This window comes from Nanorana parkeri, unplaced genomic scaffold (genome assembly GCF_000935625.1).
Source record: "Nanorana parkeri isolate BGI_ZX_2015 unplaced genomic scaffold, ASM93562v1 scaffold1011, whole genome shotgun sequence".
Classification (NCBI taxonomy): domain Eukaryota; kingdom Metazoa; phylum Chordata; class Amphibia; order Anura; family Dicroglossidae; genus Nanorana; species Nanorana parkeri.
In genome coordinates, this window is record NW_017307279.1 from 182,819 (window position 1) to 200,981 (window position 18,163).

An 18,163-nucleotide genomic window follows, 5' to 3' on the forward strand; every position below is an offset into this window, starting at 1 on the left:
TAAAATGTTATTTATAATGCACAGTAACATTTTTATGATTAAAATAATACAATTGCGCGACCTTTCCAAAACAATGACAAAATACAATGAAACATAAGCATGGCTTTTCATAACATCCCCTTACATATGTGCACACATCTTCCCAGCTTAGCTCTACGATGACAGCCCGGAGTGTTTCCCAGAATCCTCCCCTCCACTTGTGATTGGTCAGCTGAAGTGTGGGCTGGTGTATGCCTGGGAGACTTGCATGGGTGATACAGAGCACAGCAGACAGTGCTGCGAGCAGCCTCATCCTCTGAGCTGAGACGATGCTCCTGAGCACAAGCGATTCCTCTTTTTAAGGCTCTGCGTTCTCGTTTGCAGGAAGGAGTGACAGAGAAGCAAAGTGGAAGTCCAGGCGGTGGATCCTTCCAGAGGAAGGCAGGGGACTATGAACAGGATGACTGGGAAGAGATCCAGCACTCAGCCGGGGGCAGATGGTAAGTTGGTAAACTTTGTGGCTTCCTGTTGTATAAATCCTATATGCCTATAAGCTGCTTTTGGGAACCCAGCTTTGCGGCGTGAGGTTTAACCTGCCCTCTTCCCTCCCCGGTGCTGTTTCTGGAAAGCAGCGATAGTGCTTATTCCCTGGAAGAAAAAAAAAACCACACGGTTTAAGTCAGCTTTGTTATTTGTTAATTTGATGTCTGCGTCAAGGGAAGTCCCAAGCCTGATGGAAGACAATTGCCCAGTGCTGGATTACCGCTGACAAGCCCTGATGCTAAATCCTCTCATTTACAACGAAAGTGTTATGTTTTAGTAATGGGCGAAGTCTGGCGCGCCGAATCACGGCTTGGCGTAAGCTTAGCGGGCGATCGTAGTGGAATTTTAAGTCGTGCGTTGATAACGTTGTGCAAGATCAGTCGTGTCTGCAACAATGGCGCTGCATGTTGCTGCAAATGCTACCACCTAGGCAAGAAGGATTTTTGGGGCCCCATTCAACTACTGTCCATGTGCAAGCTTCTAGTCACTCTGCAGAGATAGAAAGGTGGACACGTGTAGCTTTGTTGATACCTTGACTCTCCCATGGCCTAATATGCAACTGGGGTGAGACAGAAAACATCTCCAGGACCCCCGGATCCACCTGGCCCACAAATAGGGTAAATGGGCCACCTATTGCTAGAGGGCCCTTTTGCAGCTGCACAGTCTGCCATTGTCTGTGATCATAAGAAAGAGGATGCTGTGCATGATTAAATGAGTCTATGGCTGATCACTGCCATCGTTTAGCTTATCTAAGATCAGGCTTAAAGTGGAACCATCAGGTTAGAAATATGGATGCTGCCATTGCTCTTAAAGGGACAGGCTCAGGAGTTATCTTAATCCTGGCTAGAGATGTGTCAAGCTCACTCAAAACTGTGACACTCCCCCTTTTCTGGGGGCATTCTCTGCACCTTTGTGATGCATAGATGCAGAGTGAAAAATGCACCTCTCCGAAACTGATTGGGATGGCAGGAGGGGTTAAAAGTGACGGGTTTGGGCGTACGTGTGTTTGCACCAAGCCCACGCTCATCACTGATTCTGGCTTCACTGTGTAGCAAGCTACTGACCTGGAGCAAGCATGCCAGACAGGCGTATAGACTTTTTTGTCTTCACTGGGTGCATGCTTGTTCAAGTCAGTGACCTCACTAGTTAGGAATGCCAGTGTCAAGATGACCGTCCTGGACCTTGTACCTTTTAAAACACAAACCAGTGAAGGCAGCATCCATATCTGTGAGCTCATTGACTAAACTGTGCAGTTTAGGGTTTACATTTCACCGCAGTAGCAAAACATGCGTGTCTGTTACCCCCACCCTGGAGTCTCACTTCTCTTGTTTCAGCATACAGAATTTCACTCTTACTACTGTTTGTATCCATGATGTGATGGCTGACCAGGCTACCCAAGCTTACCTCCAGAGTCCCCTACAGATGTGATTCCAATTCTCCAGCATCTACCAGCATGGGAGCTATCCGTTTTGGGTAGAGTTGCTCTTTAAGGCTTGGGGTGAAGTCTCCTCAGAAGCAGAAACTGTGCTCTTGCTCTATGCTGAAGCGCTGAGAGCAACGTCCGGGACATATGACTTGGTATAGGGATCTGGCTGACAAATTCCTCTCTCGTAATATAAAGACTATATTGTCTCTACTTAGTGTCTGCTTTCAATAGTCCAGACTGCAGCCGCTAGGATGGCAGTTTTTTTTTTCCTTTCCCCCCAAAGAGGCTTAAACAGTTCTTATTAGCTATATATAAAGCTGACAAAGGTCCAGACTTTGCAAATGAAATCTTTTGTGTAGTCTACATTAACCCACTTATGGCTGGAACGCGGCCACCAGCGCAGCTGCCAGTTACGCCGTTTGAAATCATTGACCGCTTAAAACGAGGAGATCACAGAGCTAGCATGGAACGTAGATAATTGGGCAGTGTGTAGTTTAACCCTTTAATGGATAAGTGCATTCTGTGTAGAGATGACTGAATCGATTGATTTGGCTGGGGGGTACCGGCAGCCCTATAAGCTAATGTAGTCTTAGTGCCCAGCCACACTTGTGCGTGCATTTTTTGGTGCACCAACATGTATTACGTTAAGCGCGCCAATACATTTTGAAGCATACCTCCTTGATTTTTATCCAGCACATCGCAAGACAAATCGTGCGTGCTTTATGTGTGTTCAGGTGCGCTAAAGGGGCAGGTACGTTTGCTTTGCCTGCATATACTCATTGGTGTGCTATTAAAAATGAATGGCAAAATACCCCATGGCATATACATGGCGCGCCATTGCACTATAGTCAGGTATACATGGTTCTATTTTTTTGTTTTTTCTGTTCAACCCACGGGCTGAAAATTCTTTTTTTCCAACAACGCAGACAAGCATTGTTTACAGAATTTCCTGCAGTGGCCGCAGCTGATGTCAGAATACCCGAATGGAGGCTGCAGCTGATTTGCTCCTAGCTCCATTCGTGCAAGGATTTTCCGACCAGCTCCTTTGATCAAGGGACGGTGGGCGGAGGAGTGCCGACAGATGCACCCATGCAGTGAAATGCGGTAGCTTACTTTAGCGTGCAATTGTGTGCTTGCACAAGTGTGGGCCCTGACTGTAGGTGGTTTTCTGCTGGGAAATAGTTTTTGTGCACGTTTATGTTGGGAAGATTTGCCCCTGGATGTTGGTGTCTGTTAACTGTACCCTGAAATATTTCCTATTAGACTAGATTCACACCTGTGTGTTGCAGTAATGTGGGGGTATAACGCATGTGTCATTGCCTGTTACTGCATGGTACAATACACGATGCAATGCCATTCAATTTCAATAGCACCCCAACACACCTAGAGAGTGCACTGACCTCTGACTGGTATAGGCACTATAGGTCACTTAAGGACAGGCAACGTGTTATAGGAGGCAAAGGAGAGGGCATGTCATGTGCTTTTTTTTCACATGTATTCTACATGCAGTTTGAATGCACTTGTTAGATTTTTGGGTGTGAACCATGCTGATGAGGGGGCTTCTATTGCACCTCCTGTCCCACACCCCTGAAAGTGGTGACCAGAGGTGAGGACACAGAGTGCTTGCATGAGGGATGAAGTTGTAGGCAGAACCAGTCATCAGGCTTGCGGACCAGGATTACTGTAGATCACTGAGCAGAAACCAGGATGACTTCATTGCCCCTGGAGGTGGGACAGCAGGGCAGCAAGGTGCAGCATCGATATACCAGTCAGAGGTCAGCAACAACTAGTCACCAAGTTACCAAATCAGCAGACAAAGGCGCTGGCAGAAAGCATTAGTGATGTACGGGAGCTTGGTGTGAACTGACTAACGTACACCTCTCCAATGCCAATCAGTTTTAGCAGGGTCATTTGTTGCCCCGCAGATACACATCACAAAGAGGCAGTGGGATCACATGCGTTTGAATGCATGAACATGCCGCTTAGTGTGCATTATCATGTGCCTGTACGCTAACGCACACCTGGCTGTGATCCTATGCACAGGACCATGAGGCAAGGTATTTGCATGTGCTTGAGCTTGCACTAGTCTTCTAGGGCTGGAATGAACTAAAACTCTTCTTGTAGCCCTGAAGTAATGTGCATTTCATGCATTTTTTTTTTTTGTCCTGATAATGCACCTTAAAGCAAAATTGTGCTGGGGGCAGGATTCAGGATCCCTTAGCATAAAGGTCAACGGGATTTTGTTGACCTACATTTAGGGCCAATTCACACCCAATGTGTTGGAGCTTTGCTGAGCATATTTTGCCACTCATGAAGAAAGCACGGCATGTAATACTTTTTTCAGTGCAGCACAATGATACAAACATATCGCACCACACTGTGTCCATAGAACATAACGAAATGTAACTTGTGACATTGTGATGCACTGCAATCGGCGCATTAACACTGTGCCAGGCACACCCGCACCAGCAGCCACGCAGTGCAACATGACTGCTGGTGTGAATGGGCCCTTAAAGTGATTTTAAAGTTAAAAGGTTTTTTTAAGCTATTCAAGTGCTGATGAAATCACTTACAATGCGTGCTGCTCCTTGTTTAAAAGTTTTTAAGCTTCCGGCAAAATCATCTGGCCCCTTCAGTGCTGGTGCTGATATCCTATTTTAGGGTGACTCCTTTCCCTTACAGGGTCATAAGGAGCCGCCCTTGTGTGTGTGTGTGTGTGTGTGTGTTAGTAAGCTGTGTGTGTCTCCACAAACACACAGACACAGCAAGCAAGACACTCACCTCCTCTTTCTTCCTTTCTCCCGTCTTCCCTCTTCCCTTCTCCAGGCTAGTAGATGGGCAGATGCTGGAGCCTGCTCTGTTTATAGATTGTCATTACTAAACATTTCTAAGGCTCTGTTCACACTAAGGCCTGGTTCACACCTGTACGTTTTGTAGCGCGTTCAACGCTCTACGAACGCTCTACAAAACGCTCAAACATTAAAATCCCATTGTTTTCTATGGGTATGGTTCACACTTTGCCGTATTTCAGCCCGTCTGAACGCGCTACAAAACGGCCTATGCCTGAAAAGGTACATGAGCTTCTTTGCGGTGTTTTTGTCTCGCGTTTCCATTGGGATACAGCCAAGTAGCCCTCGGAAACGCGCGTTTGTCACGTGTTTTTTTTTTACCGCGAATCGCGGTAAAAACGCGCATACTCGATACGCCTAGGTGTGAACAGAGCCCTAGGCGTATCGAATATGCGCATTTGTCGCGCGTTTCGTGACGCGCGTTTCCGAGGGCTACTTGGCTGTATCCCAATGGAAACGCGAGACAAAAACACCGCAAAGAAGCTCATGTACCTTTTCAGGCGTAGGCCGTTTTGTAGCGCGTTCAGACGGGCTGAAATACGGAAAGGTGTGAACCATACCCATAGAAAACAATGGGATTTTAATGTTTGAGCGTTTTGTAAAGCGTTGAACGCGCTACAAAACGTACAGGTGTGAGCCAGGCCTTAAGGTGTGTTTGTTGTCATTTTAAAGATAAGGGTAAAGGAGTGCTTTTAGTGTTCTCCCACCAGCAAAGAGTCTTTAGCAGCAGATTCACCCATCTGATATGGATTAACTGCAACCGAGACACCTATCAGCAATGGAAGTAAATGATTTTACAAAATTGGCAGATATTTTAAAGGATATGTAAACCCAATCCCTAAAATGTGATATTTTCAACATGGTAATGCAATTTCAAAAGCCTTTTAAGAAATATTTTTAAATCTTCAGCTTTCATTAACATAATACCTGCTGGTCCTGCCATGAGGGTCCTTGTTCAGGCACCTCTTGTTATAGGGTGACGACACTCTGTCCCTGTCTCCCAACTGTTCTCCTGTGTTGTTACATTCTCTCCCAATGGAGATTGCACACAACCTTGATAATGCATATTGTACAGGCATTATTGCTGCTCCAAAGATATAGTAAATTAGTGGGGTGCTTCAATTTGTCAGACCTCACTTGTCACTGAAATATCCTTTGGGCGCAGTGAATCTGTACATTTACAAAGTACAGGTGGAAGTAGGCTTTTTTTCTTTTCTCTTTTTTTTTTTTTTTTTTTTAGTTTTGGATAGAGCGGGGAAGAGTTAAAAGGTATCTATGGTCAAAAACGAGAAATGTGTATTTCTATATTGAATTTTCATAAGTTCTATCCCACTCCGTATCAATCTAGAAGGAATCCTAGATTACTTCCTCAATGCACTGACACAATGTCACAACTTTTACAAACATGCCCTCTGAACTACAACTCAATGTCTGAACAATGTAACATTTCCATTGCTTGCTGGAAGCAATGCATGATGGGATATGTGGTATTGAGAAATCAAGATTGCATCACATCAAGCCGCAGGGAAAGCAGCACACTGGGGATCCAGGACGTTGGTGAAAGTGATGGGCAGATGGAAGGCAGCACTCACTACATAAAATTGATTTTTTCAAGTAAGCTTTGATTGTATTATCAAAACCAACTCTAGTCTGTATTCCTATTACAATGCTGATGTTATACCAGGAGAGGATATACTGGGACTTTACAACTCCTTTTAACACTTTTTTTAGGGTTGTATTCCTTTGTGTGACACCCTTTTTGGAGAGATTTCCCCTCACTTCCTCCTCCTCCTGGGGCACGAGATCAACAAATGGGGTTCATAGGCATCACCAGGAAAGGAAAGCAGAGACGGCAATGAAAATGTTGTCTAAAGCAGGGTATACAGTGGTAGATTTTCCAACGAACGTTCGTACAATAAGGAGCGCCGAAACATTTGATAATGCCATTGGAGACTTGAAGAATGCTGTTCGAAATTTAGATTTAACATTCGATTTTGGAATGAATGGAGTTTGCCGAACAGAAACCACATTCACTGTTAGAATTTCATTTAATCGAGAATGTTTCCAACATGCTCCTTCCACTTTATCGTTGTCACTGCATTTGAAATTGATCATCGCTTTGACCCCATCCACTATTAGAAAGCCGAACAAATTTCGAATTTGTTCAGAGTTTACTCCGACTTTACTTTCAAAACTCTTCCCTCTAATAAAAATGTTTAGAGAGAGATTTCTCTTTTACTTCCTGTTCTGACAGGAAGTCAGGGACATTCTCCCAAGCACAAATGGAGCAATAAAAACCTGACAAAGGATATAACCTTTCTCTGCAGTCTGCATACCAAAATAAAAATGTTCTCTGGTACTGGGCAATACATAGGGACACTAAAGGAAAAACAAATAAACCTTTTATGAGCACCATTTTCACTACTTCTTATAAATCAGCCTTTTTCATGTTCTCCTCTGTATGAGCAGAGTTTAGCCCCCTCCCTTGCTGTGACTGTGCGTTTTGTTTGGGTTCCTTTCCGCAGACAAGCTATTCCGCAACATCAATTTAATGGCGTACTACGGGGTGTGATTAGATTTTGTGCACAAACAGCTATTCTTGTGTAGAACTGTAATGATCGGAGATTACAAGTCTAGTTGCCAGACGGCTAATTACAGGCAAAACATGTCAGCAGTAATTTAAAACATGCTAAAGTGGGTATGGAAAAGCGTAATATGCAGATGTGAAATATTAATTGTGGCTGATAGAAAAGAAAATAGCATATAGAAATAGCAACCGTTTTCAATGCTGTAAATGTTTCTTATTTACGTATAAAACAACATTCACTGCTCTGGGTTATTCTTTCAGTACAATACCAAATTTCTGTTATTTAAATAGAAATATTTACATACTTAAAGCAGTATTAAACTCCAACTTTTTTTTTTTTTTTTTTAAGGAATCCAGATCAAACAAATATACATGGCACAGCACAGTATTTCTTTACATCTTTACCAAAGCACTTAGTCATCATGTTTCCAAACAGCTCCAACTCTCTCAGCTTGACTTCCCTAAACTTCCTGTCCAGTACAAGATCACAAGGGACAGAGCAATCTGCAGCAACTATTCATCTACTAGCCTGGAGGAGAGAGGAGCAGGGAGGGGAAAGCAAAGGATTGGATGCCTTAGTGTACCTGTGTATTTGTGGAGACATATTCAGCTTACTAGCACACACAAGGGGGGCTCCATAGGACCCTGCATGGGAAAGGAGCCCCCCCCCCAAAACAGGATATTGAGGCCAGTGCTCAGGGGGTCAGCTGATTCTGCAGGTAACAAACTTCAAAACATCAAGGATCAGCATCCATTGTAAGTGATTTATTCAGCATTTGAAATGGCTTAAAAACATTTTGACTTTAACACCACTTTAAAGCTGCACTCCGGGGAAACTTTTAACACTACCTTTGCAGTGTGTATCCACCTGCACTGCAAGAGTTAAATGCTGATTTTTTTTTTTTTTTTCTGCCTAGGGTACTATTAAAAAGCAGTTTTACTTACCTTATCCCTCTCTGCAGCAGGCTTCCTCTATTCTGTGCAAGTGGTTCCCGGAAGCTACTTCTTTTTAGTGCTCTGATGTCACAGTCACTCTGACGTCATCACATACTGTACAATGCAGGACCAGCAGTCCTGCATTATAAGTGGGGGTTCCGAAGGCCTGTGACCAGTCAGGTCAGGTGAGTGTATTCCCTGCCGATGTTTTAGCAAATCTCGGCAGTGACATTGGCTAAATGTTGAAGGATATTCAAATAACTTGATATGTCGGATTGGGGACAATTTCTTCAATCGGTAATAAAAAAAATATACTTGGGTTTATTTTACTACACAATATAATACCCATTTTTTATTTTTGTAAAATATAAAAGATGAGGTTGTGCCAAGTAAATAGAAACCCAACACACCAAGCTTAAAAATTAGCATGTGCCTGTGAAACGGCGAAAAAATACAGTACCCCAAATTGTCCATAGTCGAAGTTTTCAAAGCCTGTACAGGTCATCAGTTTAGAGTTAACCAGAAATGTTGACCCTAGTATTATTAATCACACTCTGGCGCAGATGGCGATACCTAACGTGTGACGCCATTATCGTTTTCATATGTAGGTGCATCCAACGCGTGTGTGTTATAACTCTCCTCCACTTTATCCAAAACTAAGAAAAAAAGATCTGGCTGCACACACACTTTAAAGGAGTTGTAAAGTCCCAGCATATTCTATCCTGTTATAACATCAGCATTGTAATAGGAATACAGACTAGAGTTGTTTTTGATAATGCAATCAAAGCTTACTTGAAAAAAAATCCCTTTTTATGTAGTGAGTGCTGCCCATCACTTTCACCAACTTCCTGGATTCCCTGTGTGCATTGCATCTCTTTCCCTGCTGCTTGATGCGATGCAATCTCAATTTCTCAAGGATGCAGATCCCATCATGCAATGCTTCCAACAGACAATGATAATGTTACATTGTTCAGATGTTGAGTTGTAGTTCAGAAGGCAGGCTCTGTGAGAGTGGTGACACAAAGAAGTTCATATTCACAGGACAGAGTGAGATTGTGTTAGTGCATTGAGGAAGTGCATCCTATGGGAATTTTCAATAGGGAAGTTTACAATCTTCTGGATTGATATGGCTAGGAGCAGGATAGATATTCAATATAGAAAAACATGTTTATGTTTATTTTTTTGAACATAGATACCCTTTTAATAGAAGGATTTTGTCTTGCCATTCTTTTGAATGTGGAGGCTTCACGGTCACACTGTATGTTCTGGATCTATAATTTAGTTAGCTCCGCCGTGCTCATAAGTAATGTTGTGCTGGAGTTTAGTAATGAACATTTGCTTTTTTAACAGCTGTAGAGCAGCTAGAGAAGAGCCGGAGATGTCACGCATGTAAAACAACTTATGACCCCGAGCTGGCGTGTGCAGTGCAGTCTTGTAAAACATTCACTCTGACAGCTGTGGAAAGTGAAGTCCGATAGAGCCGGCCAGGGTGGGTAACATTGGAACGGAGCTCTGGCTAGGCCCAGCACTGACATAGTTGGCATCTGAAAGGCAGTCAGGAAGCGGACAGCTGTGTAGCCATCATGTCATGTGATCTTGATGTAGGCCTCGTGGCCAGCAACTGCCAGAAGCCAAATGGTTATATACACATGGAGTATAGTGTAGCCTTTAAAAAAGTGGAGGCTTGGAAGAACAATGCATCAGTTATGTACTGAAAATCCCTGCAGCAAGTTTGTGTTACTAAATATTGAATGGGCCTATCCAAGCCCATCATCATGCTGAGAAATAAACAGGCTGCTTTAGCCAATCTACTCCTAAAATGTTAGTTGCCTGGTTGTCATACTGACCATTTGATGTCTATATAATTTCTCAATCTCAGACCCAGATCAGAAACCAGAAATCCAGCCAGACACTGTGTTCAGCTGAACCCATGGGCCTGGTTCTGATGAGAACGCCAGTACTCTCTTCAAGTGGGGCAGAGGGAGGGTTTTGCAGCAGTGTGATCAGATGCTCCTAGATGCCGGGTAACTTGGAAATGTCAGGATTGTGTGCTTGGAACCTTCTTCTTTTTAGGGAAAGAAGGTGGGGTAGGGTTGTATGGAATATTTTAGGTTTTTTTTTGGAAGGGTAGGGGGGTTGTATGATTGGAACCCTTTTTTTGCTGGGGTGGGGGGTTGCACCAGTATATAATAATATAATAAGTGTATATCCAGTCAAACCATTTATTCACAATTTTGGATAGAGTGGGAAAGGATTAGAACCCTTGTTGGGTTTATACTGCCATCAAAGGCTCTTTTAGATTGGTTTGCCCTCATTTCCTGTCCTGCTGACACTGTTTTTAACCAGACAGGAAGTGAAGGGAACTCTCCATAACATACTCTTTAAGGCCCCTTTCACATGGGCATTCTGACCTGGTACGCCTGTCAGTTTTTCAGGACCTGATCAGAAGCCCAATGTTGGTCTAAATGGACAAGAGTCTGTTTACACCTGATTACCCCCACCCCCTGCCTCCAGAAAAACAAACAAAGGTTTGTTTCGGCCGACCTGATTGTAACAGATCAGGGGTAATCTGATGTAATCGGACACATCCGTGCATGGATTCCCTGCTGATCGGAAATGAAGGCGTCCGTGTGAAGGGACCTAAGGGTTAGACGACACAGAATGGATATTCCAGCTATTTTTCCAAAAAATGTCAGAGAGTTGAAACACCTGACAGTTTCCTGGTTGGAAGAAGTAATAAGGTCACCATGGTATCACAGGTAAATGCAACATTTCAAACCACATTTAGGGACCGCAAGTAGTTACAAAACATTGCATTTACCCATGACACCATGTTTATCTATATGTCAATAAAATATGGATAGATAAAGTGGACACTAGTGTGCTGGTGACTATATTACTTCTTCTAGTTTTATGGCACCATTTGTTGGCCATTTCAGCACCCATTGAAGCTCCACACTGTGATTATGTCAGTTTTGAGTGCCATGGAGCATCTCTGTTTCTTGGTTGGGTCTCTCTTGGTGAGATCTCTGCAATGAGTTCCTGTACTCACTGATCGGTGATGCTGCCTTGCTGCAAGACAAGGCCCTGCAGTTTCTTTCCCGGGCTCCAGCGGTGTAAGACGTGAGGACACCAAGGGACATACCACAGCCGGAGCGAATTGGGAGAGAGGTGGGCACTCGCCGCCACAGGATCGAGGATCAGGTGAGTATATCTTCTTTCTTCTTCTGGCCCCTGGAGAAAAACGAGCAGTTAACCTTTGCAGTACAGGGGTAGCCCCACTGCAAGAGTTAACTTTTTGCATACCTGGAAATCTTTGTTAATTGTAATAAGTGCAGGAACATATATAATTTACTATTGTGGGAGTATGTTATGAGAAAGAATGAAAGCCCAACTCCAGGGAAACGCTTTTCTTTATTTTTTGGGATAGATTAGGGGAATGGATAAATACATAGAAGAAGAGGGACAACACTGCTCCTGAATTCAAATCAGTGTTGTCGCTCATGTGGGCTGGAGCTGCTTGCACTACAGTGGGATGAGATGATGTTGCAGGGGATATGGCTATCAGCATTGTTACTTCTGATTTTAAAGCCTGTAGCTTGTCAGTCAGCACCTGGCCAGACCCAGTCCTGACCATTGGCTTAAGGATTGGCAGCACTACCTCTGCTGCTGAAACCCTCCCTCTGCGAGCTGAAGTGTCTGTGAGGGGGAGTGTGTGAAACGCAAATAAGGAGGATTTTTTTTTTAAATAATAATCCTCTTTCCTCACATAGTAACTGGATTTGATACCTGTTTGTATGGCCACACAATAGTCCTTGGATGTACTTTAACTCACCATTGAGTAGAGGTGAATTAGGGAGATATAAGAACTTGTACCAGGGAACCTGAGTTAAAAGAAACAAAACACAAGTCTTCTGAGAGGGCAATGCACTGGTCACCAGTATTGCCTATGATCTCCCTGCAGATGACCCCCACCCCCCATGACTTACTTACCATGCCATGTTCTGTGTCATTGTGTGGAGGCAACCGTTGGTAGGGCTTTGCTTTCTCAAGTCAGAGCAGCTGCTGCCCCCCTCACCTGATGTCTGGTAAGGCTAAAGATGCACCGAGTGAGGTGGAGGAAACACAGATCCACTAAATAAATTTCAGAAGAAAAACCGGAAGATCCTTGCACTGCAGGCATTTGTATACAGCTTTCACTCCAGTAAGGAAAACAGTGAGCAGCACAGTAGCGACACCACCAAATCAAACTCCAGATCTTGTTAGACTGGTAGTCAGAAGTACAGTGCCTTAGATGATCTCACACTGCAGCTATACAGGTATGAAGCTACAGAACAGGAGAGTCTATGAACATGTCACATGCTAGGAAGGGCACTGCAAGTTTTCAAGAGAAATTTAAAGCAAAATTGAATGAAAGCAAATTTAATGTAATTTTTTTATTTGGGTACTGCTTTGGCACAATTAACTGCTCCATATTTCCCTTGTAAGATAACAAATCTTAACTATTTGAATATTGCTTCACTTTAAGGTAACCACAAAGAACACAAGGCCACTGCATGTGACTGGTGGCAAAGAGGTTTAACCTTTTTATATATACAGAAAGGGTTCATCACTGTTCATGTTAAAATGTGAAATAGCTGTCCGGGGGAACTGGTTCTAGCAGATTCAGAACATTGCTTATAAAAGAGCTGAATGTCTTCCTTAAAGCACATACTCTAAATAACTACAGAAATAAGAATTTGGCGGGAGAAGGGGTTATTGTTTGTTTTTTTTCCCCCCATAAAAACCTTCTTAAACCCAAGGGGCCGACATATAAAACTTCCGCTCAGCATATAGCGCAGTGAAAACCGTTCAGATGGAATTATGGCCACTGGATGCTGGGTGGACATTTTTTACATAAGCCCCTAAGTGTAGGCAAACTGCTAAATGCATATGTATGAACGATCATGTTCAGCCAGTTTTGTAATTCTAACACTGTAGCCAGATAAAGACTATTTACTTTTATCCACTGCAATAAAAACCAGTAGAGCTTGGACTAGGCTGTGATTGGTTAGTAAAGGATTAGCAGCTGACTGATGAGATCATCTCTGTGTGCTCCAACCAACAAGCTCATTTGTTAGATGCACTGCACAGGGCAATGCAGTAAAGTCTGATCAGGTTAGGGCCATGTCAAAGGGACGATTTTTGGAGCCTTGATTAATTGCTGCTACAAATCCCTAATGCCAGCAATAATTATGATTTGTAGCTGGCAATATAATTGCTATTGTTGGCGATCTGAAGCCAGGAAGCGATTTTATTACAGCTACTGGTCAGACTCATCCCACATCAATTTGTAGCCAAGCCATTGAGGCAAATGCAAAGCTACTGTCTATGGTGAGCTTGTCGCTGGCATGCAGCACTGCACAAATTCAATCTTTGAGCAAATGAGCTTGTGAAATTAGCAAGTTATTAATTCCATAGGAATAGCTATGATTTTCTTAGGCAGAAATCATATTAAAAAAAAACAACAACTTTGGCAAAAAAAATTAGATTGGCAGTGTGGCATGGACCTTAAAGTGCTGCCTCTCCCTTTTCCAGCTGACTGCTCATGTGCAGAGGTTTCAGAAGACTTATACAAAGACAAATTGAGGTGTTTAATAATTTGTTTAAGAGTTTTTACTTTCAAAAGTTTTATTTTTTAACAAGATCTAAAGTTACAAAGATACACTCGGGTCACATTCACAGTGGCATAATGGTGTGACAAATGTAGCAAACAGACATGGTTGCAGCCATAACCTTTCCGTGCAGTCACATTAGGATGCATCTTGACATTACTATCGTAATAGGAAGGCCATTGATAAGGTTACTGGTGTTCTATAATTTTTCTGGACCTCATAAAAATGCTGTTGGAGGCATGCTATGACCCATTCTTATGAGGTCCAGAAAAATTATAGAACACCGTAACTACTGGCAAAGCTTGGACAAAATCATTCAACCACTGAGTGCGGAGGGGATGAAGAATTTGGCTTATATGCAGGGGCGTCCCGAGCCTGGGTGTCACCCGGAGTGGACACCAAGTGACACCCCGCTGTGACGTCTCGCACTTGCGCGGTCTTCTAATTGGCGCCTGTCGGCGGCCATCTTGGTGATGGACACGTTGGTGAGGGGACGTTCACCTGGCGGGATGAGGTATGCCGCCGGGTCTCCTCTCTCCTGACACTGTCGGGCTCTCGGTCCGTGACTGAGTGCCCGAATTTTCATAGGGGGTGACCCCAAAATGACAGTCATTTTGGGGTCACCCCTCCAATGGTGGCATCGGGCCTAATATTAATTTGCACTTGTGATCTCAAAACCAAGAAAAGAATGAGAAACAGGTTGTGTATGTGCCAGTGGCATGTTTTGCAAGCATGTGAGATTTTCTAGCAATGCAGTTATTACTTTTTAGCTTGAAGCAAACCGAATGGGGAAAATTGTTATTTTCAAAGTTTCTTACCTCTTAAACCCAGCTGACAGCTTGACAAATCCGTATCTGAGGTTTAAAAGAGACCACTGGGGTTGGCACCGCCACTTCAGAATGCTGATTCTGCAGAATGGTTGGGTAAAGGGATAATCGGGTCCTGAACAGACTGAATTTAACATTTCTGGCATCAAATCTCGTGTGTGCAGTTTTAAAAAGTATCATTCGCCAATAAGACTCCGACTGAAGCGTATTCAGCAGAGGCACACTTCAAGGGAAGGTCATATTTAAACAGATTAGGGCTTAAGGAGATAATTCCTGTCGAAGGAAGACATGCTAATTAGAACATTTCATTTAGTCACTTTTAATGTATGTGTGGAGAATTTCAAACTCTGGAAAACCATGACTTCAATAAAAGCGTTTCGTAGATATAAGTCATGGTAAGTGCACATATAAATCAAGGACTTATGGAGAAATACACAATGCTTTGATTAATATGTACAGTGAAAGGCTATTGTTTTTCTAGCTTTGTGTGTGAATTTTTATCTACTCTTTAAGAACAAAAAATAATATTCTGCAAAAGATTTTGATCCCGCCTGTTTTTTTTTTTTTTAAGAGGAAATTGCTCTCTCCATATGTAAATGGCCCATTGACATTTATCATGTGGATATTGCTACAGTTTAGTCGTAGACACAGCCTGACCTTTTACAATGCTTTAGCCAGGCTGGAGTTCACCTTTTTAGGGCCTGTTCACATGAGTTTCAGGTGCGGATCTGCAGACATGGTGCTATGTGTTTTGCCACGTTTTTGATGCTTTACAGTTGAAAAAAAAAAATTTAAAATATTTTTTTTTCTTTGCTGGAGTGGGGCTGTCAGTATGTTAGCTGCAGTGCGTTTTTGACGCGTTTTGCATTTCCGGAACGTTTCCTGACCGTACAAAATGTGACATGCAGTATTTTTCTTTCGTAACCTGAACGGCCTGCGCACGTGAGAACTGTAGCCCATAAAACACATAGGGATACATTGGGATGCATTTTGAGTGCAGGAGCGTACGGATCAGGTCAGCACAGAAAACGGACGTCGTGTGAACAGGCCCTTAAAGAGGAACTTCAGGAATTAACAAAGTTAACCCTTGCAGTGGGGCTACTCTGCCCGTTTTGGTCTAGGGGCTAAAATAAAGAAAATATACTCGCCTGGTCCCACTTGGCTGCCGCAGGATCGGGAATCAGCTGAGTATATCTTCTGTATTCTGGCCCCTAGAGACAGTCCCACTGCAAGGGTTAACTTTGTTAATTCCTGGCGTTATTCTTTAAAGATGGTAGTTTCATTTTCAGACATACAGTGCCAGTGTAGCTTCACATCCCGGTAGTTTCAGGATAACATTACTGTTATGCTGCAGATATGGTTCTTACCAGTCAAGATATTGCCTGGCACATAACAGAGCCCCTCTTGCTTTATTGGGAACAGGAAATGACATCGTAACCAAGTTCCACTTGAAGAAAATAACATTATGCAAGCATTAAACATAACACACAATATCACCTAGTGGCACAACCATGAATTACACTGTAATATATGACAATGTTTGTTTCACCCATGACTGTATACATAGACTGCTAACATGTAGTGTGAGCTCTCTACCACACCTGATAGAAAGTCACTGCCAGGCGGCTGCTTGCAATCATGGGAGGTATGTTTAATATCGTTTTTTTAAACATATTGAGTTTAGATAAAATTTACAGACTTGTACAGCCTACATTTTAGATTTTGAGGATGGAATGCAAGGGGCCCCAGTTCATGGTTTTTGTTGGGGACATTCCCCTTCACTGCCTCCCCTGGTGACACAAGAGAAAGTAAGAGGAATCTTTCCAAACAAGAAAAGGTAGAAGGACAATCCCTCACAGTTTATACTGAGAGAAATATGGATTTTGCTGTTTATTAACCCTTTCTAAAAATGCTACTTGACTGGCTTTCTCTGGACCAGAACAAAGACAGAACCAATATGGCTACTCAAGGTTATTATCTTAGAAAGTACTAGAGTCATCTGATTATCATGAAAGCCAATAGGTACTAGAGCCATTTTATTATCATTAGGGCCAGGAGGTACTAAATCCATTTGATTATCATTAGGGCCAGGAAGTACTAGAACCATCTGATTATCTTGAGGGCCAGGAAGTACTAGAACCATCTGATTTTATCTTGAGGGCCAGGAGGTACTAGAACCTTTGGTTGTCATTAGGGCCAGGAGGTACTAGAGCCATTTGATTATTATTGGGGCTAGGAGGTACTAGAGCCATTTGATTATCATGAGGGCCAATAGGTACTAGAGCCATTTTATTATCATTAGTGCCAGGAAGTACTAGAACCACCTGATTATCATTAGGGCCAGAAAGTACTAGAACCATCTGATTATCTTGAGGGCCAGGAGGTACTAGAACCTTTGGTTATCATTAGGGTGAGGAGGTACTAGAGCCATTTAAATTATTATTGGGGTCAGGAGGTGCTAGAGCCATTTGATGATCATGAGGGCCAGGAGATACTAGAGCCATTTGATTATCATTAGGGCCAGTGAACAACACTGTCCTATGAGTATATTCCTGTAGCCATATACTGTATGTAGGTAAACCAAAACTAATCATTTTTGGGATAAGATAAAACCAATAATACCAGCTACCTTTAAATGTAGTCTGCCTACAGTATTTATCCGAGACCATAAATGTAGTTTTATGGACATATCTGAAAATATTTTTTTCTAACAACAAGGTATTGTCTACCTTGACATTAGGTAAACCCTCTTCCATCAGATGAACATGGCGGAAAGCTGTAATTGGCCATGTGCCCACTCACTGTCCATTGTTGCTAACAATGAAAATGGCCACTTATACTTTTATATCAACCTGAAACAAGAAATACACATCAGAGGGACATCCATTGTGCTGTTCTGTGCCTGAAGTGACAACATCTTTAAAAATTAGTCTCATTAACCCCTTCATGACTGAGGCCCTTTTTTCCATTTTTGCACCCATGAATTTGGCTAAATATTAGTTAAACATTAAACCTAGTTTTTAGGCTTTGGGTGGAAATACCGAACGTCAATCTGATAAGCTTTGACCTCATGAAATGGAAAATAATATTTTGTGTGTGCTGTTTCACCGTGTGTTTTTAATTTAGCTCTTTGAGTGGGAATATTAGGGAGGGGTCTTCACACCCGGAATATATATCCTAAATGAGGAGCCTGAGCTTGGTTTATAAAACATGCCCTGCCGCTAGTATACTCGGTGTCCACTGCTGTGCGTGTAGGGACCTAGGATGCAGACAACCAGATAAACAGGTAAGCAAGACTGAATATACACTGTATATTTTTTTTTGTTAAAGCAGAACTTAAAGTGTATGTACAGTCTAACAAT

General features: G+C 42.8%; 1 protein-coding gene across 1 annotated transcript in view; it reads left to right on the forward strand.

Moving 5' to 3' along the window:
• Nucleotides 1–273: 273 nt before the first annotated feature.
• FGD3 (FYVE, RhoGEF and PH domain containing 3) overlaps nucleotides 274–18,163 on the forward strand; it is a 186,819-nt gene continuing 168,929 nt past the window's right edge. The window contains exon 1 of the mRNA XM_018567127.1: nucleotides 274–479. Coding sequence (XP_018422629.1) covers nucleotides 431–479 — 49 coding nt within the window. The 5' untranslated portion in view covers nucleotides 274–430. The remainder of the gene's footprint in view (nucleotides 480–18,163) is intronic.